We start from the raw sequence: 22,417 nt of genomic DNA, 5'->3' as shown, positions 1-22,417 counted from the left end.
AGCCTGACCAAAACGGTGAAACGCCGTCTCTACTAAAAATGACGAAAAGTAGCCAGTCGTGGTGGCACACGCCTGTAATCCCAGCTACTCAAGAGGCTGAGGTAGGAGTATCACTTGAATCCGGGAGGCAGAGGTTGCAGTGAGCCGAGATCCTGCCGCTGCACTCCAGCCTGGGCGACAGAGCCAGACTCCCTCTCAAAAAAAAAAAGAAAGAAACAATAATTTATATTGTGTTATTACTGTAACTTTCAGCGGTATTTTAATGGGTTGGAGGTAAATGTTTCCATGTTGCAATGACATTTTGAGATTATGGTTTAAGGTTTTGAGGAAGGTGGACTGAGTGCGGTGGCTCACGCTTGTAATCCTAGCACTTTGGGAGGCTGTGGCAGGTGGATCACCTGAGGTCAGGGGTTCGAGACCAGCCTGGCCAACATGGTGAAACCCCATCTCTACTAAAAATACAAAAATTAGCCAGTGTGGTTGTGCGCGCTTCTAATCCCCTCTATTCGGGAGGCTGAGGCAGGAGAATCGCTTTAATCCAGGAGGCGGAGGTTGCAATGGGCTTGGGCTAGATTGAGACTGTCTCAAAAAAAGAAAAAATTTGAAAAAGGCAAGGACTTGTATTTTAAAACTGTTTCCATTGTATTTGCAGCGCCTGATTAATCTCTCTGAGCTGACCCCATACATCTTGTGTTCCATTTGCAAAGGCTACTTAATAGATGCAACTACCATTACAGAATGTCTTCATACCTGTAAGCATACTGGTCACATTTCTGAATAATTTTTCAGTTTTTCTAAATGTCTTCAAAGCATCCTGACTTCAACATTTTCTTTTTCAACAGTTTGTAAAAGCTGCATTGTAAGACATTTTTACTACAGCAACAGATGTCCAAAATGCAATATAGTAGTACATCAGACACAACCTCTTTATAACATAAGGTAAGAAGAATATATAAGTTACAATTGTATTTTAAATATACTTTTTCTGAAAGGTTGAAGTTATATAGTTGGAATAAATTCTTGACCTCTCAGGATGGGCTCAGCGACTAACGCCATAATCCTAGCACTTTGGGAGGCCGAGGTGGGTGGATCACTTGAGGTCAGGAGTTCAAGACCAACCTGGCCAACATGGTGAAACCCCATCTCCACTATTAGCCAGGAGTGGCGGCACATGCCTGTAATCCCAGCTACTTGGGAGGTTGAAGCAGGAGAATCACTTGAACCTGGGAGACAGAGGTTGCAGGAGCCAAGATCGTGCCACTGTATTCCAGCCTGGGCAACAAGAGTGAGGAGAATGTCTCAAAAAAAAAATTCTTAACCTCTCTCAAAATTGAAAGGGAACTACATATTCTTTTAAGAAATATGTATAGAGCACTTACTATGTGCCAGGCACTGTAATATCTGCTGAGGACTTAAAAGAGGCACAGGCCTCTTTCCTGAGAATTTTAATCCCATCAGTCATTCAGGTTAATGAGGCTAATTTAGGCTTTTCATTTCCAGTATATAGGTATTCCAAATCCTGTTTTTTTAGAAGTAATACCTGAAACAACTGGCCTCTTTAGTAAAGCCCATTTGTCATAGCTCATTGTGGCTTATTAATCAAATTTCCAGTTCATACTCAGTTTCTTAAGAGAGGAAAAGTACTAACAGTAGATTACTGTTATTTATTCAACATATACTACTGATTTTTACTACCTTCACACAGGAGTGCTTTGCAGATGATAGAAGTTCAAAATACAGTCTTTACCCTCAACTCATATTCTTATGAAGGGAATAAAATCAAATTAACAAGGCGTGGTGTCACACGCCTTTAGTCCCAGCTATTTGGAAGGCTGAGGTGGGAAAATCTACTTAAGCCTAGGAAGTAGAGGCTGTAGTGAGCCATGATTGAGCCACTACACTCCAGCCTGGGTGACAAAAGTGAGACCTTGTCACACACACACACAGAAATCAACGCATATGAAACAGTTTAGTTACCCATTCAAGAATCTGTGAATACTTATGATTATATATATTTACTTAAGGTTTTCTTGAGTGAGTTATATTTTAGGAACTGTAAATTCTACTTAAAAGTAACTCACCTCTGAGAAAGAAGATACCTACTTTCAAGAGAAAACACAATTAACTCACTCTGTACCAAAATGCGTTTTTCTGAATTCTGAGGTATTCTCCATCCTTTCCTTTTATTAGGTTGGACCGACAGTTACAAGACATAGTGTACAAATTAGTGATCAATCTAGAGGAAAGTAAGTTTCTTTTATTACATGGTTGTGAATCCCAGAATCTCTGACTCTACTAGTTACATTTTAAGTGTAATTTAGTCTGTGTTTTATCATTTTTTAGGAGAAAAAAAGCAAATGCATGATTTCTATAAAGAAAGAGGTCTAGAAGTACCTAAACCTGGTAAGTTTGGGTGTATACTACAATATACTTATAGATTAAAGAATACTAACAATAAAATATGTGCCCTTTGAAGTTCCTTTTGGGGTTAGCTTGTTATATGATCAGAGAGATTTTGAAGGTAATTCTGTATGTAATCCAATTTATTTATAAAAATTAGAGATTGCAGACTGTGGAGCTAGATTCTCTGAGTTTGTTCCTAGCCCTGCCACTTTGTGAGGTGTATAACTTAAGCCAAGCCAGTTACATACTTAAATGTCTGTTTCTTCATCTACAAAATAGTGATAATCATACCACTTCATTTAAAAAAATATATTGAGTAATATAAGCACTTAAAACAGTGCCTGGCACACAGTAACTGTTCCAGTGTTAGTTTTTATGATGATGTAATGTCACGGAATGGATGTCAAATAGATTTGGATTTAAATCCTGGTTCTTTTTATTTTGAGATGGAGTTTTGTTCTTGTTGCCAGACTGGAGTGCAATGCCGTGATCTCAGCTCACCGCAACCTCCGCCTTCCGGGTTCAAGCAATTCTCCTGCCTCAGCCTCCCAAGTAGCTGGGATTACAGGCATGTGCCACCATACCTGGCTAATTTTGTATTTTTATTTATTATTATTATTTTTTGAGATGTCACCAGGCTGGAGTGCAGTGGCATGATCTCGGCTCACTGCAACCTCCGCCTTCTGGGCTCAAGCGATTCTCCTGTCTCAGCCTCCTGAGTAGCTGGGACTACAGGCGCCTGCCACCACGCCCAGCTAATTTTTGTATTTTTAGTAGAGATGGGGTTTCACCCTGTTGGCCAGGATGGTCTCAATCTCTTGACCTCGTGATCTGCCCGCCTTGGTCTCCCAAAGTGCTGGAATTACAGGCTTGAGCCACCGTGCCTGGCCAATTTTGTATTTTTAATAGAGACGAGGTTTCTCCATGTTGGTCAGGCTGGTCTTGAACTCCTGACCTCAGGTGATCCGCCCACCTTGGCCTCCCAAAGTGCTGGGATTATAGGCGTGGGCCCCTGTGCCTGGCTTTTTTTTTTTTTTTTTTTGAGACGGAGTCTTGCTCTGTCACCCAGGCTGGAGTGCAGTGGCCAGATCTCAGCTCACTGCAAGCTCCGCCTCCCGGGTTCACGCCATTCTCCTGCCTCAGCCTCCCAAGTAGCTGGGACTACAGGCGCCCGCCACCTCTCCCGGCTAGTTTTTTGTACTTTTTAGTAGAGACAGGGTTTCACCGTATTAACCAGGATGGTCTCGATCTCCTGACCTCGTGATCCGCCCGTCTCGGCCTCCCAAAGTGCTGGGATTACAGGCTTGAGCCACCGCGCCCGGCCTTTTTTTTTTTTTTTTTTAAATGAGATGGAATCTCAGTCTGCTGCACAGGCTGGAGTGCAGTGGCGTGATCTTGGCTTACTGCAACCTCCGCCTCCCAGGTTCAAGCAATTCTCCTGCCTTAGCCTCCCGAGTAGCTGGGATTACAGGCATGTGCCACCACACCTGGCTAATTTTTTTTGTATTTTTAGTAGAGATGAGGTTTCACCACATTGACCAGGCTGGTTCCAAACTCCTGACTTCAGGTGATCCACCCACCTCGGCCTCCCAAAGTGCTGGGATTACAGGGGTGAACCACCTTGGTTGGCCTAAATCCTGGTTCTGTGACTTAGTTACCTGGGTGACCTTACACATATTGCTTATTCTCTCTAAGCCTCAGTTTCTTTTTTTTTTTTTTTGAGACGGAGTTTTGCTCTTGTCGCCTAAGCTGGAATGCAGTGGTATGATCTTGGCTCACTACAACCTCCACCTTCCAGTCTCAAGCGATCCTCCTGTCTCAGCTTCCCAAATAGCTGGAATTATAGGCACATGCCACCATGCCTGGCTGATTTTTGTATTTTTAGTAGGGATGGGGTTTCATGATGTTGGCCAGGCTGATCTCGAACTCCTGACCTCAGGTGATCCACCAACCTCAGCCTCTCAAAGGATTGGGATTATAGGCATGAGCCATGGTGACTGGCTGTCTCAGTTTCTTTATTAGTTAAGGAAGAAAAAAAGAGTAGCACTGGTACCTATATCATGGGACTATAGTAAGGACGAATGAGATGATGCATGTGAAGTGCTAAGTATGAGCCCTGGCACATAGTAGTGCTTATGCAGGGTTGTCTACACATGTTGCTGTTCTGATGAGCTCTCTCTGCAGCCCTAATAAGCCAGCCACATGTTTGCCTTCCATTGTGGAGTGGTCCCCAGGCTTGCCTCTCATTGCACTGGCTTTGACAGATTAGCTGATGTCATTAAAGACAGGGAGATTGAGTGCTTTATGATCTTTTAAATACCCAACATAGTTACAATACTTGTGTAGTTATTTTTCCAAAGATCTCAATTTATGACATTTTTATTCTTAATTAACATTTTTGTTTAACTATTAAATAGCTGTTCCACAGCCAGTCCCTTCAAGCAAAGGAAGATCTAAAAAAGTCCTAGAATCAGTGTTTCGTATTCCACCAGAACTTGATATGTCTTTATTACTGGAGTTCATTGGGTGAGTACCCTAAAAATCTGCCTTTTAACTTAAAATAAAGAATATTAAAAGTCCTAACAGGAAATTGTTCTGAATTCAGGTAAAATCAAGTTTTTCTGACATCCCCTTTGAGAATTATGAAATAATTGAATATTAGAAATAATTAGAAAAAGGTGTAAAGGGTCGGGTGCAGTGGCTTACGCCTGTAATCCCAGCACTTTGGGAGGCTGAGGCAAGTGGATCACCTGAGGTCAGGAGTTTGAGACCAGCCTGGCTAACATGGTGAAACCCCATCTCTACTAAAAATACAAAAAAATTAGCTGGGCATGGTGGCGGGCACCTGTAATCCCAGCTACTCGGGAGGCTGAGGCAGGAGAATAGCTTGAACCTGGGAGGCAGAGGTTGCAGTGAGCCAAGATGATGCCATTGCACTCCAGCCCAGGCAACAAGAGCAAAACTCTGTCTCAAAAAAAAAAGACTGGGCATGGTGGCTTACGCCTGTAATCCCAGCACTTTGGGAGGCTGAGGCGGACGAATCACGAGTTCAGGAGTTCAAGACCAGCCTGACCAACATGGTGAAACCCTCTCTCTCCTAAAAATACAAAAATTAGCCAGGCATGGTGGCAGGTGCCTATAATCCCAGCTATTCAGGAGCCTGAGGCAGGAGAATCCTTTGAAACCAGGCAGTGGAGATTGAAGTGACTCAAGATCGTGCCACTGCACTCCAGTCTGGGTGACAGAGTGAGACTCTGTCTCAAAAACAAAAAAAAGTGTTTGTCATTCCCATGCCTTTTTTTTTTTCATGTGGTTGCCACTTGTATATCTATTCCTGAGCAGTATGTAGCATTGTTTTTGCCAAACTTGAAATGGTATACTTTTCACTCAGTATTGTGTGATTCATCCCTGTTGAAATATATAGCTCTAGTTCATTCATTTTTACCATTATCTGGCATTCCATTAAAATGAATATATTATTTCTTGTCTTTTCCTGTTCTGTTGAATATTTAGGTTGTTTCCAGGTTTGCTGGTTTATTTACTTGTTGCTATTGTAAACAATATTGCTGTAAACATATTCATATGTATCTCCTGTGTATATGTGAGATAGATAGTTCTCCACGAGTGTAGTTTTACTCAGTCTTAGGGTATGTTCCTCTTCAACTTTAGTTGATTTTGCCAAATTAGTTAGATACCTTTCTTTCTTTTTTTTTTTGGAGACAGAATTTTACTCTGTCGCCTAGGCTGGAGTGCAGTGGCGCAATCTCAGCTCATTGCACCCGCTGCCTCCCAGGTTCAAGGGATTCTCCTGCCTCAGCCTCCCGAGTAGCTGGGACTGCAGGCACATGCCACCACGCCTGGCTAATTTTTGTAGTTTTGGTAGAGACAGGGTTTTGCCATGTTGGCCAAGCTGGTCTCCTGACCTCAGGTGATCCACCCACCTCAGCCTCCCAAAGTGTTTGGATTACGGAAGTGAGCCACCGTGCCCAGCTAGATACTTTTCTAATTAGAATAAATTGCTTCTTTCATACACTGTAGCATATGGTGTACTCCATTTTAGTGCAGCAATGTTAAACAGACTGTCATGGTCCCAGAGTTGGCATGTATCAAACTGTAGTTTTCAAACGCTTAACTGGCTGGCACAGTAAACTAAAATGCCTTTCTTGGAAAAATCTAGATTTCTCTTTTTTTTTTTTTTTTTTTTTTGAGACGGAGTCTCGCTCTGTCACCCAGGCTGGAGTGCAGTGGCCGGATCTCAGCTCACTGCAAGCTCCGCCTCCCGGGTTCACGCCATTCTCCGGCCTCAGCCTCCCAAGTAGCTGGGACTACAGGCGCCTGCCACCTCGCCCGGCTAGTTTTTTTTTTTTTTTGTATTTTAATAGAGACGGGGTTTCACCGTGTTAGCGAGGATGGTCTCGATCTCCTGACCTCGTGATCCGCCCGTCTCGGCCTCCCAAAGTGCTGGGATTACAGGCTTGAGCCACCGCGCCCGGCATCTAGATTTCTCATGTTGTATCACTGTTGACTATTTTACTTCTCAGTCATCTCTTTATAACTCTGGGCTGCTTGTATCATTTATTATCTAGCGTGTGCTTTGTCGTATTTATCTCCTTGTATATTCACTTCGTGCTCTCAACTGATATTAAGAACCCCTAAAAGGCAAGAGACATTTCTTATGTCCCCAAGAAGCCCATAGTAGTGGTTCATGATAATGACATAAAGATCCCTTTGGAAAAATTAGAAGACATCATGTAATTACAAATTTTAATCCAGTAATTTCTACTATTAAAGAGTGTTACAGTTTGTATCTCTATAAAGGAGTAGGTTAAATAATGGTATGTCCATACATGAATATGCACTAATATAATAATGTGTGTGATGATGTGGAATAATCTCCAAGATGTATTAAGTGGGAAAAGCAAGGTGCAGAAAGGCAAGCACACGTACCATGTGCTTACTTAAGTTTTCTAAAAAGAGGATGGTGGAAAATACGCACGTACACGTATACTTTTTATGTGCACAGACCATTCCTGAAAGGTCATATAAGAACATATTGGCCGGGCATGGTGGCTTATGCCTGTAATTCCAGCACTTTGGGAGGCCAGGGCGGGCAGATTACCTAAGGTCAGGAGTTCAAGATCACCCTGGCCAACATGATGAAACCCTGTCTCTACTAAAAATACAAAAATGAGCCAGGTGTTGTGGCGGGTGCCTGTAGTCCCAGCTACTTGGGAGGTTGAGGTGGGAGAATCACTTGAACCTGGGAGGCAGAGGTTGCAGTAACCCAAGATCATGTCATTGTACTCCAGCCTGGACAATGAGAGTGAAACTCTGTCTGGGGAAAAAAAAAAAAGTCCGGGCACAGTGGCTCACTCTTTTAATCCCAGCACTTGGGGAGGCCGAGGTGGGTGGATCACTTGAGATTAGGAGTTTGAGACCAGCCTGGCCAACATGGTGAAACACTGTTTCTACCAAAAACATAAAAAATTAGCTAGATGTGGTGGCACACGCCTGTGATTCCAGCTACTTGGGAGGCTGAGGCAGGAGAATTGCTTGAATTGGGAGGCAGAGGTTGCAGTGAGCTGAGATTGTGCCACTGCACTCCAGCGTGGGTGACAGAGAAAGACACTGCTGGAACAAAAAAAAAAAAAAGAACATATTAATGGCAATGTCCCTAGGAGGCGACACTGGAGTCTATGACTCTAGGATGGGAAAAAGTCTTACTTGCCATTGAGTTTGAATTTTTACACATGTGACTGTGACTTTTGTTTTGTTTTCATACTAATCAAAAGAAGGCTGGAGTAATATCTTTTAATGACTAGCTAATTAAAATTTGAAAATTAGAAAGAATTGGCCGGACGCAGTGGCTCTTGCCTGTAATCCCAGCACTCTGGGAGGCCGAGGTGGGCAGATTACTTGATGTCAAGAGTTGGAGACCAGCCTGGCCAACATGGTGAAACCTGTCTTTACTAAAAATACAAAAAAAAAAAAAAAAAAAAAAATTAGCTGGATGTGGTAGCGTGCACCTGTAATCCCAGCTATTCAGGAGGCTGAGGGAAGAGAATCACTTGAACCCAAGAGGCAGAGGTTGCAGTGAGCCGAGATCATGCCACTGCACTCCAGCCTGGGCAACAAGGGCCAAACTTTGTCTCGAAAAAACAAAAACAAACAAAAGATACAAAAATTAGCCAGGCATGGTGGTGCGTGCCTTTAGTCCCAGCTATTTGGGAGGCCAAGGCAGGAGAATCACTTGAACTCGGGAGGCAGAGGTTGTGGTGAGCCCAGATAGCACCATTGCACTCCAGCCTGGGGGCGACAGGAGTGAAACTCCGTCTCAAAGAAAAGAAAAAAGAAAATTAAAAGGATTTTTTTTTTTTTTTTTTTTTTTTGAGATGGAGTCTCGCTCTGCCGCCCAGGCTGGAGTGCAGTGGCCGGATCTCAGCTCACTGCAAGCTCCGCCTCCCAGGTTCACGCCATTCTCCTGCCTCAGCCTCCCAAGTAGCTGGGACTACAGGCGCCCGCCACCTCGCCCGGCTAGTTTTTTGTATTTTTTAGTAGAGACGGGGTTTCACTGGGTTAGCCAGGATGGTCTCGATCTCCTGACCTCGTGATCCGCCCGTCTCGGCCTCCCAAAGTGCTGGGATTACAGGCTTGAGCCACCGCGCCCGGCCGATTTTTTTTTTTTTTTTTTGAGACGGAGTTTCACTCTTGTTGCCCTTGCTGGAGTGCAATAGCGCAGCCTCGGCTCACCGCAACCTCCACCTTCCGGGTTCAAGCAATTCTCTTGCCTCGGCTTCCCGAATAGCTGGGGTTACAGGTGCCTGCCACCATGCCCGGCCAGTTTTTTATTTTTAGTAGAGACAGGGTTTCGCCATGTCAGTCAGGCTGGTCTTGAACTCCTGACCTCAGGTGATCCGCCCACCTTGGCCTCCCAAAGTGCTGAGATTACAGGTGTGAGCCACCGCACCTAACTTAAGGAATTATATTTTTAAAAAATTACTTTGAGAGCCAGGCATGATGGCTCATGTCTGTAATACTAGCACTTTGGGAAGCAGAGGTAGGAGGACTGCTTGAGTCCAGGAGCTGGACACCAACCTGGGCAACATGGTAAAACCCTGTCTCTACAAAAAAATACAAAAAGAAAATTAACTGGCCATGGTGGCGTGCACCTGTAGTCCATTCTACTAGGGAGGCTGATGGGGAGGATCGACTGAGCCTGGGAGTTTGAGGCTGCAGTGAGCCTTGATTGCACCACTGCATTCCAGGTTGGGTGACAAGAGTAAGACTGTCTCAAAAAAAATTATTTTGGAGAAATGTAACATTTTCCACTAATCCACAGCAAGAACTTGGATCCACTTTTTATACCTTTTTTGAAAAGTCAGATATTGTAATACAACGATGGTAAACATGTGATGGGTGTGCCACCATTTCTTCTCTCTTTACTTGTAGCAGAAATCAATAATTAATCATGGTAGGCTTTCCTGAGTGAGACTTGACCACAATGCTCAAGGCAGTCATTACCATTACCAAAGTTGTTCCATTATTAACGCATTCCCTGCTATAGAGGAAAAAGCCCTACTTTGGAATAGGAGGTCTGGATTTAAGTCCTAGCTCTGCTGTTTTCTAGCTTTATAACCTTGAATAAATTGCTTTTGTTTATTCATAAGGTATATTATGTAAAGTATATATATATATTTTATATATATATATATTTTTTTTTTTTTTCTCCCAAGGCAGAGTCTTGCTTTGTCACCCAGGCTGGAATGTAGCAGCACAATCTCGGCTCAGTGCAACCTCTGCCTCCTGGGTTCAAGCAGTTCTCCTGCCTCAGCCTCCCAAGTAGCTGGGATTACAGGCCCACACCACCATGCCTGACTAATTTTTTTTTTTTTTTTTTGTATTTTTGGTAGAGGCAGGGTTTCACCCTGTTAGCCAGGCTGGTCTCGAACTGGTCTCGAACTCTTGACCTCATGATCCGCCTGCCTCAGCCTCCCAAAGTGCTCGGGTTACAGGCGTGAGCCACTGCACCCGGCCTCATAAGGGGGGTGTGTGTGTGTGTGTGTGTGTGTGTGTGTGTGTGTGTGTGTTTTGAGACAGACAGAATTTTGCTCTTGTTGCCCAGGCTGGAGGTCAGTGGCGTGATCTCAGCTCACTGCAACCTCTGCCTTCTGGTTTCAAGCAATTCTGCCACCTCAACCTTCCGAGTAGCTGGGATTACAGGTGCCCTCCTCCACGCCCAGCTAATTTTTGAATTTTTAGTAGAGGTGGGGTTTCACCATGTTGGCCAGGCTGGTCTCGAACTCCTGACCTCGTGATCCGCCTGCCTCGGCCTCCCAAGGTGCTGGGATTACAGGCGTGAGCCACTGCACCCGGCCTCATGAGGTATATATTAAGGTCCTGCTGTGTAAATAAAAATTGAATCTCAGAAATTGTTGATTATGATGGGTATTCAGTATACCTCATAATATGGTCCTTTATCTTTTTTTTTTCTTCCTTGAGACAGGGTCTTTCTCTGCTGCCCAGGCTGGATTGCAGTAGCGCGATCTTGGGTTGCTGCAGCCTCTGCCTCCTACACTCAAGCAGTCCTCTCGTTTCAGCCTCCTGAGCAGCTTGGACTATAGGCACACACCATCATGCCCAGCTAATATTTTACCATGTTGCCCAAGCTGGTCTTGAACTCCTGGCTCAAGCAGTCTACCCACCTAGGCCTCCCAAAGTGATGGGATTACAGGCGTGAGCCACTGCACCTCACCCTAACTTTTTATTACATGGAAAAGCATTTATGTTACCACAAAAGTTAGGCTATTGGGGGTAACCCGTAGGAAACCGTTTTCATGACAGGACAAGGGGAGTTTTAGTCTGATGGAAGCACAAAGGCAAATTTGGTTCAGTGCTTGACTCTGCTTGACTTGGAGGAGGAAAAACATTGAGGTGGGTTCAGCCTCTGCACTAATTTTTCAGTTACTGGAATATGAAATTAGATTTCTCCCCTAAATTGGGTATGCATTTTTTTTTTTTTTTTTTTTTTTTTTTTTTGAGACGGAGTTTCACTCTTTTTGCCCAGGCTGGAGTGCAGTGGTGCGATCTCGGCTCACTGCAACCTCTGCCTCTGGGGTTTAAGCGATTCTCCTGCCTTAGCCTCCCGAGTAGCTGGGATTACAGGTGCATGCCACCATGCCTGGTTAAGTTTTTATATTTTTAGTAGAGATGGAGTTTCATCATGTTGGCCAGGCTGGTCTCGAACTCCTGACCTCAGGTGATTTACCCACCTCAGTCTCCCAAAGTATTGGGATTACAGGCGTGAACCACTGCGCCCAACAGAGTATGCATGTTTTATGGTCTTTTTTTTCTTTTTTGAGATGGAGTCTCGCTGTCTTGCCCAGGCTGGAGGCATGATCTCGGCTCACTGCAAGCTCCGCCTCCCGGGTTCATGCCATTCTCCTGCCTCAGCTTCCAGAGTAGTTGGTACTACAGGCGCCTGCCACCACGCCTGGCTAATGTTTTTGTATTTTTGGTAGAGACGGGGTTTCACCATGTTAGTCAGGATGGTCTCCATCTCTTGACCTCATTATCCACCTGCCTTGGCCTTCCAAAGTACTGGGATTACTGGTGTGAGCCACTGCACCTGACCGTTTTTTTTTTTTTTTTTTTTTGAGGCAGAGTTTTGCCCTTGTTGTCAAGGCGGGAGTGCAGTGGCATGATCTCGGCTCACTGCAACCTCTGCCTCCTGGGTTCAAGCAATTCTCCTGCCTCAGCCTCCCGGGTAACTGGGATTACAGGCATGCACTACCACGCTCAGCTAATTTTGTATTTTTAGTAGCGATGCGGTTTCTCCTTGTTGGTCAGGCTGGTCTCAAACTCCTGACCTCAGGTTATCCACCCACCTCGGCATCCCAAAGTGCTGGGATTACAGGCGTGAGCCACTGTGCCCGGCTTTATGATCTTAAGATAGTCTCTTATCCTGTTCTATAGTTTCTATGTGTAGATTATAAAAAGAAATAACCCAAGACAGACCTCATGGTATGTCAAAAAAGTATAGGTTTTGAAGACTAACTCAGGGTAGGTAACCCTTGGGATGTGACTTCTCTGAACTGATCATCAGTTTCTGTATTTCTAAACTGGAGGTTACAATAGCAACTCAAAGGACTGTTGTAGGAATCAACATATGATATTCTTAAGTCTAAATTATTATCAATATGACTACTAAAATAATGCAGGGTCATTCAAAAATAAAAGTTAAGTGGTCCATGGTGCTATAATACATACACACCTGCATACCAAAGAAAATGGGGTTTTACGAGATGTGTGATACAGCAAAAATTTAATGCCATTTTAAGCTCAGTGATGTTTAGTAAACCTGAGAGTAGTATGCCACTCTATACTGCCTTAGTATTGAGTATTGTGTTCAGCTCTGGATACCATATTTTAAGAGATATATTGGTAAACAGGTATAACCAGAATGGTAAAAGTTTGAAAATGTGTCCTATGTGGTAGCAGAAGGAACAAAAATATTTCATTTGGAAATAAAGCAATGGTAAGTCCCTCAAATTAGTTTAAAATCTTTAAAGGGCTACCAAGTAAAAGAAAAATTGGTCTGATTCACAATATCAGAAAACAAAACTATGACTACTAGGTATATGTTACTGGGTGAAGCTGTTTGATTAAGTGGAAGCAAGTAATTTTTTGTGTGTTTTTGAGATGGAGTCTGGCTCTGTCATCCAGGCTGGAGTGCAGTGGCACGACCTCGGCTCACTGCAACCTCTGCCTCCCAGGTTCAAGTGATTCTCCTGCGTCAGCCCCTCGAGTAGCTAGGATTATAGGCATGTGCCAACATGCCTGGCTAATTTTTGTATTTTTAGTGGAGACGGAGGTTTACTATGTTGGCCAGGCAGGTCTCAAACTCCTGAGCTCGTGTGATCCACCTACCTTGGCCTCCCAGAGTGCTGCAATTACAGGCGTGACCCACCGCATCCGGCCGCAAGCAAGCAATTTCTAACAAAGTCACCCACAAATGAAATTGCTGACTTGTCAGTTAAGCTGAATATCAAAAGCTGTCTTTTGATATTCAGGCAGAGGCTGATGCCCATGTACCATGTATTCTACAGAGATAATTCTTTTTTTTTTTTTTTTTTTTTTGAGATGGAGTCTCGCTCTGTTGCCCAGGCTGGAGTGCAGTGGCCGGATCTCAGCTCACTGCAAGCTCCGCCTCCCGGGTTCACGCCATTCTCCTGCCTCAGCCTCCCGAGCAGCTGGGACTACAGGCACCCGCCACCTCGCCCGGCTAGTTTTTTGTATTTTTTTAGTAGAGACGGGGTTTCACCATGTTAGCCAGGATGGTCTTGATCTCCTGACCTCGTGATCCGCCCGTCTCGGCCTCCCAAAGTGCTGGGATTACAGGCTTGAGCCACCGCGCCCGGCCCGAGATAATTCTTATAATGAATGGGATGTTTTATTTTATAACTCTAAGATAATTTAGCATTCTATTTATGTGTATATTTTATATTTATATGTATATTTACGGATTTACAGTTTACATTTATATATTGATATAATATATAAAATAAATCATTTATAGGTTTATTTGTAATATATAAATTATATATTTCTGTATCTCTCTTACTTTTTTCTTTTTATTTTAAAAATTTTTTTTTTTTTTGGAGACGGAGTCTTGCTCTGTTGCCCAGGCTGGAGTGCTTTGGAGTCTGGGTGTGGTGGGTCACACCTGTAATTCCAGTACACAGGGAGGCTAAGGCAGGAGGATGGCTTGAGGCCAGGAGTTTTGAGACCAGCCTGGCCAACATAGTGAGACCCTATCTCTTAATTTTTTTTTTTTTTTTTTTTAATTAGTCATGCATTGTGGCACATATCTGTACTCCCAGCTACTCAGGTCGGCTAAGGCAAGAAGTTTACTTAAGCTCAGAAAGTTGAAGCTGCAGTGAGCCACTACACTCCTGCCTGGGTGATAGAGCAAGACCCTATGTCTTAAAAAAAAAAAAAAAAAAAAAAAATGAAAGAAAAAGAATACTTTGGAAATGATGCAATTGTGAACTTGTCTAATCTTCACAACATAAGGAAGAAAGAATATTGGCTTTGATGTTAGGCACACCTGAGTTTGAATTTCAGTTTTATTACCTACCAGCTCTGTGTGACCCAAAGCAAGTTATGACCTCTGTGAGCTTAATTTTTTTTTGTCTGTAGAAAGGGGTACTAATACCTGATTAGCAGGGCTATTGTGAGAACTAAGTGAAAAACATGCACAATATATGAATACCTAACTCAATGCCTGGCACATAGTACTTTCTCAACAAAAAGTTAGATCCCTTTGTCTCCCTCATGGCTTAAAAGTAATTGATTTAACCAAGAAATCTGTAGGCTTCTAGGTGAAAAGGAAACAGTAAAATTATGTCCAGGTAATTATTCTGCAAGAAAAGCAATAGGAAGCAGAGCAGCCTTCTTGTAAGAAATTTTATTTTGTAAACATTACTATAGAGAGAAAAATCACATTAATTATGATTAAAAGAAAAACAAACACGAAATCAGACTTTAAGCTGTAAAATGTTAGGATGCTAAATGCAGGATGAGGGGGAATCTAATATTTAAGAATATACTTTTTCCTGGAGATCTATTGTACATCATGATGACTACAGTTAATAATGTATTATATACTTGAAAATTGATGAGTAGATCCTAAATGTTCTCACTACAGTAAAATAGTATGTGAGCTGATGAATATATTAATTTGCTTGATTTTATTAGTTTATGGTATATATGCATCTTAAAACCTATAGATATACACAATTTTAATTTGTCTATTATCCCCTAATAAAGCTGGAAGAAATAAGTAAATTCTCATATTTTCCATCAAATAACAAAGAATATACTTTTAACTTCTAAAATTAAGTATAGAAAGTAGTGTAAAATACTGCATAAAACTGCCTTTGCCTTAACCACTAGGTGGCAGAAATGACAATTACATTTGTTTATTTCATAAAACTTCAGGTGACCGTGTTTTAGAATTACAATGAATTGATGTTTCTCAAATATATATGTTGTTTTATGATTAAACATATAGCTTAAAGTATTAAATATTGATTAATTTTGCTCTCATTTTTCAGTGCTAATGAAGGCACGGGACATTTTAAGGTATTTTACTTTTTTTTTTCATTCATTTCACAAGAGGACTCTGTAGCACACAAATTCAAGTCACATTAGCAACCAAATGGAGATTGTATAAAGTTATTTAAATATGAAGTACATTTAATAATATTTTATAGATTTATGAATAAAAGTTATTAAGTAGGAATTTGTTCATTCAGAACAGTAGTCTAAGGAAAATTAAGTGAATACTTTTTAAAACTAAATCCAAATGCTATGTTAATTTAGTGATAAAAAATGTCTCAAAACATTTTTTGCGTAATTGGCATTTTGAGTTAAATGTGAGCTTAAAATTTTATTTGCATGTAACATTTTTTGCTCAAGTTATCTTGCCCTACTTGTTACTTCAATTATTCACTGAAGTTTTAGAGGTAAGAATGAACTCCTTTGTAACATATTTAAGTTCAGAGTTGATTTAAAGATTCCAAAATCACAGGTACCATTGTATACAGTGTTACTAATATAATGCGAGTCATCAGGAAAAGGTAACTTTTAAAAAAGGGGGTAAATCAGACCTTATAGTTACTTGGGAGGTAAATATACAAGGAATAGGTGACTTTGATCTGTTCAGATTTTCAGTGACTTTGTCGAGCCTGTACTGAAAATTAGGTGAATTATACCTAGTTGGATATACTGTACTGTTTTATGAACACACTAGCTCAGAGACATGAATTAAAGCATAGGGGCCGGGCGCGGTGGCTCAAGCCTGTAATCCCAGCACTTTGGGAGGCCGAGACGGGTGGATCACGAGGTCAGGAGATCGAGACCATCCTGGCTAACACGGTGAAACCCCGACTCTACTAAAAAATATAAAAAAAAACTAGCCGGGCGAGGTGGCGGGTGCCTGTAGTCGCAGCTACTTGGGAGGCTGAGGCAGGAGAATGGCGTAAACCCGGGAGGCGGAGCTTGCAGTGAGCTGAGATCCGGCCACTGCACTCCAGCCCGGGCGACAGAGCCAGACTCCGTCTCAAAAAAAAAAAAAAAAAAAGCATAGGAATTGATAGGTAATTCTCTGGATGAAGCATATTATACATGTGTCTCAGAGACTGATGTGATAGAGGGAATGCAGTTTTAAGTCCCCACAATTTTTTTTTTTTTTTTAATATGGAGTCTTCCTCTGTCGCCCAGGCTGGAGTGCAGTGGCGCAATCTCGGCTCACTGCAACTTCCGCCTTCTGGGTTCAAGTGATTCTTGAACCCAGCCTCAGCCTCCTGAGTAGCTGGGATTATAGGCATGAACCACCACACCTGGCTAATTTTGTATTTTTAGTAGAGACGGTGTTTCACCATGTTGGCCAGGCTATTCTCAAACTCCTGACCTCTGGTGACCCACCCACCTGTGCCTCCCAAAGTGCTGGGATTACAGGTGTGAGCCACTACATCCGAACATAAATCCCCATGATTTTTGATAGCATTGAACCTCTTCTAAGTTGCAAAACATCAAACTGGTGGTGTTTAGCTTTAGGAAATTCTCGTAGCCATGTGGTGGGTGGGATAGTGGCAGATAGGTTTTTGTATGGTTTAAGCACAGGGATGTATGCTACCAGTGTTCCCTGAAGATGTCTGTCTAATAACTTGCAGTAGTCAGTCCAACAGAATTTTAAAACCTCATGAAGAAAAAACTAGAGAATGAATTGAAATATTAGGCCAGGTTCGTTGGCTCACATCTGTAATCCCAGTACTTTGGGAGGCCAGTGTAGGAGGATTGCTTGGAGCCAGGAGTTCGAGACCAATCTGGGCAACATAGGAATACCCTGTCTCTATAAAAAATAAAAACGTTAGCTCTGCATGATGGCATGGGCCTATAGTTCCAGCTACTCAGGAAGCTAAGGTGGCAGGATCACGTGAACCTAGGAGATTGAGGCTGCAGTGAGCTGTGATTGTGTCACTGCACTCTAGCCTAGGTGACAGAGTAAGACTGTCTTAAAAAAAAGAAGAGATAAAGTATTAGTCTACTGCTTCCTCAAAAACACATGTGCAACCCAGAATATATAGCTGTGATTCTCACACATGAAAAAACATGATAGCAATACCACCTTGAAGGGTTCTTGCCAAAACATATAGGAAGGTGATTATGCTTCTAGATTTAATTACTAACTTACAAGAAATACAGGGGACAAAGAGATGTATTAGGCTGGGCGCGGTGGCTCACGCCTGTAATCCCAGCACTTTGGGAGGCCGAGGTGGGCGGATCATGAGGTCAGGAGATCGAGACCATCCTGGCTAACACGGTGAAACCCTCAAAAAAAATTAGCCAGGCGTGGTGGCGGGCGCCTGTAGTCCCAGCTACTCTAGAGGTGGAGGCAGGAGAATGGCGTGAACCTGGGAGGCAGAGCTTGCAGTGAGCCGAGATTGTGCCACTGCACTCCAGCCTGGGCGACACAGCGAGACTCCGTCTCAAAAAAAAAAAAAGAGGCCGGGCGCGGTGGCTCAAGCCTGTAATCCCAGCACTTTGGGAGGCCGAGACGGGCGGATCACGAGGTCAGGAGATCGAGACCATCCTGGCTAACACGGTGAAACCCCGTCTCTACTAAAAAATACAAAAAAAAAAAAACTAGCCGGGCGAGGTGGCGGGCGCCTGTAGTCCCAGCTACTCGGGAGGCTGAGGCAGGAGAATGGCGTGAACCCGGGAGGCGGAACTTGCAGTGAGCCGAGATCGCGCCACTGCACTCCAGCCTGGGTGACAGAGCCAGACTCCGTCTCAAAAAAAAAAAAAAGAGAGATATATTAAATGAACTGTAGGAATATAATAAGCCAGATCAAGATAGTGGAAAACTACATGACAACCAATTCTGTTTCTTCAGCAAATAAATTAAAAAGGAAAGAGATGAAGAATAAACCTACAGATGAAACCTATTGATAAAAGTAACTCAAGGGACATATAAGTTAATTACATTGTATACACATTATTTGGATTTGATTTGAAAAATATAATTTTTTTTTTTTTTTTTTTTGAGACAGAGTCCCGCTCTGTGCCCTAGGCTGGAGTGCAGTGGCGCAATCTCGGCTCACTGCAAGCTCCGCCTCCTGGGTTCATGCCATTCTCCTGCCTCAGCCTCCCGAGTAGCTGGGACTACAGGTGCCCGCCACCGCGCCCGACTAATTTTTTCTATTTTTAATAGAGATGGGGTTTCACCGTGGTCTCGATCTCCTGACCTTGTGATCCGCCCGCCTCGGCCTCCCAAAGTGCTGGGATTACAGGCGTGAGCCACCGCGCCCGGCCGAAAAATATAATTTTTTAAATAATAACCCCAAATTGGGCTGGGGACATTGGGTCATGCCTGTAATCCTAGTGCTTTGGGAGCCCAAGGCGAGTGGATTGCTTGAGGTCAGGAGTACGAGACTAGCCTGGCCAACATGCCACAACCCTATCTCTACTAAAAATACAAAAATTAGCCAGGCCCAGCTACTTGGGAGGCTGAGGCAAGAGAATCACTTGAACCGGGAGAGTGGAAAACTCGGCGAAGTGAGCTGAGATCATGTCACTTCACTCCAGCCTGGGCAAAAGAGTGAAACTCCATCTCAAAAAACATTATAATAACCCCAAATTGAAAACAATGTATATAACCTATTCGCTGATGAATGGATAAACAAAATGTTCTATTTCCATATAATAGAGTATTATTTGACAGTAAAAAGGAACGAAGTGCTGATACATGGTCTGACATGGGTAAACATTGAAAACATGATGCTAAGGAAAAGAAGCCAGTCACAAAAGGCCATCCATATATTATATGATTTCATTTATCTGAAATGTGCAGAACAAGAAAATCCACAGGAGCAGAAAACAGATTAGTGGTTGACAGAGACTTGGAGAAGAGGCTGAATGGGGAGTGACTGCCAAGAGGTACAGGTTTCTTTCTTTTTTTTTTTTTTTTGTAGACGGAGTCTTGCTCTGTCAACCACTCGGGTGAAATGGCACGATCTGGGCTCACTGCAACCTCTGCCTCCTGGGTTCAAGCAATTCTCCTGCCTCGGCCTCCCGAGTAGCTGAGATTACAGGTGTGCCCCACCACACCCAGCTAATTTTTTGTATTTTTAGTAGAAACGGAGTTTCACCATGTTACCCAGGCTGGTCTCGAACTCCTGACCTCAGGTAATCCACCCGCCTCAGTCTCCCAAAGTGCTGGGATTTACAGGCGTGAGCCATCTTGCCCAGCCAGGCTTCTTTTTAGGGTAATGAAAATATTCTGAAATTACATAGCAGTGATGGTTGCAAAATTTTGTAGATGTACTAAAATCCGTTTAATTGTACACTTTTAAAGGGTAAATTTAATGGTATGTGAATTTACATCTCAATAAAGCTGTTGATTTTTTTTAAATACGTAAGCCAAGATTCAGTAGAAACTTTGAATAGAAGCATTGTTTGTAATTTGCTTGGTGCAAACATTTTGGGGATATAAAAATGTATCTGGTTGAAACAATATATGCTTGGCCAGGTGTGGTGGCTAACACCTGTAATCCCAGCACTTTAGGAGACCACAACAGGAGAATCACTTGAAGTTAGGAGTTGAGACCAGCCTGGGCAACATGGGGAAACCCTGTCTCCACTGAAAATACAAAAATTAGCCTGGTATAGTGATGCATGCCTGTAATCCCAGGTACTCAGGAGGCTGTGGCAGGAGAATTGCTTGAACCCTGGAGGCAGAGGCTGCGGTGAGCTGAGATTGCGCCACTGCACTCCAGCCTGGGCAATAGAGCAAAACTTCATCTCAAAACAAACAAACAAAAAAACAGGCCGGGCACGGTGGCTCACACCTGTAATCCCAGCACTTTGGGAGGCTGAGGCAGGCGGATCACGAGGCCAGGAGATAGAGACCATCCTGACTAACATGATGAAACCCCGTCTCTACTATATTAGCCGGGCATGGTGGCAGGCGCCTGTAGTCCCAGCTACTTGGGAGGCTGAGGCAGGAGAATTGCGTGAACTCAGGAGGCAGTTTGCAGTGAGCCAAGATCGCGCCACTGCACTCCAGCCCGGGTGACAGAGCGAGACTCTGTCTCAACAACAAACAACAAAAAAACTGACTGGGCACGGTGGCTCACACCTATAATCCCAGCACTTTGGGAGGCCGAGGTGGGCGGATCACCTGAGGTCAGGAGTTTGAAACCAGCCTGCCCAACGTGGTGAAACCCTGTCTCTACTGAAAATACAAAAATTAGTGTGGTGGCTCGCGCCTGTAATCCCAGCCACTTGGGAGGCTGTGGCAGGAGAATCGCTTGAACCCGGGAGGCAGAGGTAGCAGTGAGCCAAGACCCCGTGATTCCACTCCAGCCTGGGCAACGAGGGAAACTCCATCTCAAAAACATATATATGTATATGCTTATGTTAGAATTTTTGTTTGAGCCCATCACTGGTTACATTTTTTTCATGAAAATTTTGTTTTAGTTTTCTCTTTTAGTAATGACAGCCCTATAAAACAATAAAATCATTTTCTACTGGGTTTAAGAAATTGGGGCCGGGTGCGGTGGCTCATGCCTGTAATCCCAGCACTTTGGGAGGCCAAGGCAGGTGGATCACCTGAGGTCAGGAGTTTGAGACCAGCCTGACCAATATGATTAAACCCCATCTCTACTAAAAATATAAAATTAGCCAGACGTGGTGGCAGGTGCCTGTAGTCCCAGCTACTTGGGAGGCTGAGATAGGAGAATCACTTGAACCCAAGAGGCAGAGGTTGCAGTGAGCCGAGATTGCACCACTGCACTCCTGCCTGGGTGACAGTGAGACTCCGTCTCAAAAGCTAAAATCTGTCAGGTGCAGTGGCTCACGCCTGTATTCCCAGCACTTTGGGAGGCCAAGGTGGGCGGATCATGAGGTCAGGAGATCGAGACCATCCTGGCTAACATGGTGAAACCCCGTTTCTAAAAATACAAAAATTAGTGTGATGGCACACGCATGTCGTCCCAGCTACTTGGGAGGTTGAGGCAGGAGAATCGCTTGAACCTGGAAGGCAGAGGTTGCAGTGAGCCACGATCGCGCCACTGCACTCCAGCCTGGGTGACAGAGCAAGACTCCATCTCAAAAACAGAAAACAAAGTTAAAATCCTTTACATGAAGAGCAAAATGATACAAATAATCTTAGAGACAAATGGCTTACAACACTAACAACTCTTCAGTGCTTACTATGTGACAGGTATTTTTATTAGTTATTTACATACATTAACTTATTTTCATAATAATTGTATGAAGCAGGTGCTATTTTTATCTATTTTACAAATAGAGACGCAGACAAGTTCAGGAACTTGCCCAAAGACTCACTATTAGAAAATGGCAGAACCAGGCCGGGCGCGGTGGCTCACGCTTGTAATCCCAGCACTTTGGGAGGCCGAGGCGGGCGGATCACAAGGTCAGGAGATTGAGACCACGGTGAAACCCCGTCTCTACTAAAAATACAAAAAATTAGCCGGGCGCGGTGGCGGGCGCCTGTAGTCCCAGCTACTCAGAACCAGGAAGTTTGAGCCCAGGTAGTCTGTGCCTGGAGTGCCTACGCTCAACACCTATTCTATATGCTGTACTGTGGTAATAATGGACAGACCATTTATCAGTTGCTCAAGTATAACAAGCAAGCCCAAGACACCTAGAAAAATAAAATACCTATCTAATATATACTCTATGAGTTTTAGTCAGGAAAGTTCTTAAGAACAAACTACTCTACAGATAGGAAAGCTGAGTGCTGTAACATGGAACAAATATGTGCCTTGGTTCCCTGGGTAGCCATTCTAGGCTCCCAGTCTGTAAGTCCTAGAAAAACACTTTGTACTTTTCCTGAAAGGGACTGTTTAGTTCTGATTACTTCAGCTTTTCATTTGCATGAGGTCGTAGCATCCTTAGTTGTCTCAGAGAGATGGGAGCTAGGTAG

General features: G+C 43.5%; 1 protein-coding gene across 6 annotated transcripts in view; it reads left to right on the top strand.

The window, feature by feature from the left end:
• The window catches only part of PCGF6 (polycomb group ring finger 6), a 40,384-nt gene that overhangs the window by 1,467 nt on the left and 16,500 nt on the right, over positions 1-22,417 (top strand). The window contains exons 2-7 of one of the 6 annotated variants that reach the window (XM_005566339.4): positions 653-752; positions 843-939; positions 2,191-2,246; positions 2,344-2,403; positions 4,821-4,929; positions 15,519-15,546. In XM_005566339.4, the coding sequence (XP_005566396.3) occupies positions 653-752; positions 843-939; positions 2,191-2,246; positions 2,344-2,403; positions 4,821-4,929; positions 15,519-15,546 (450 nt within the window). The remainder of the gene's footprint in view (positions 1-652; positions 753-842; positions 940-2,190; positions 2,247-2,343; positions 2,404-4,820; positions 4,930-15,518; positions 15,547-22,417) is intronic. The other 5 variants (XR_012418184.1, XR_012418186.1, XR_012418187.1 and 2 more) reach the window with 5 other exon arrangements.

The sequence above is a fragment of the Macaca fascicularis genome, chromosome 9, assembly GCF_037993035.2.
Source record: "Macaca fascicularis isolate 582-1 chromosome 9, T2T-MFA8v1.1".
Taxonomy (NCBI): Eukaryota; Metazoa; Chordata; class Mammalia; order Primates; family Cercopithecidae; genus Macaca; species Macaca fascicularis.
This window is presented reverse-complemented; position numbering and strand designations above follow the sequence as displayed.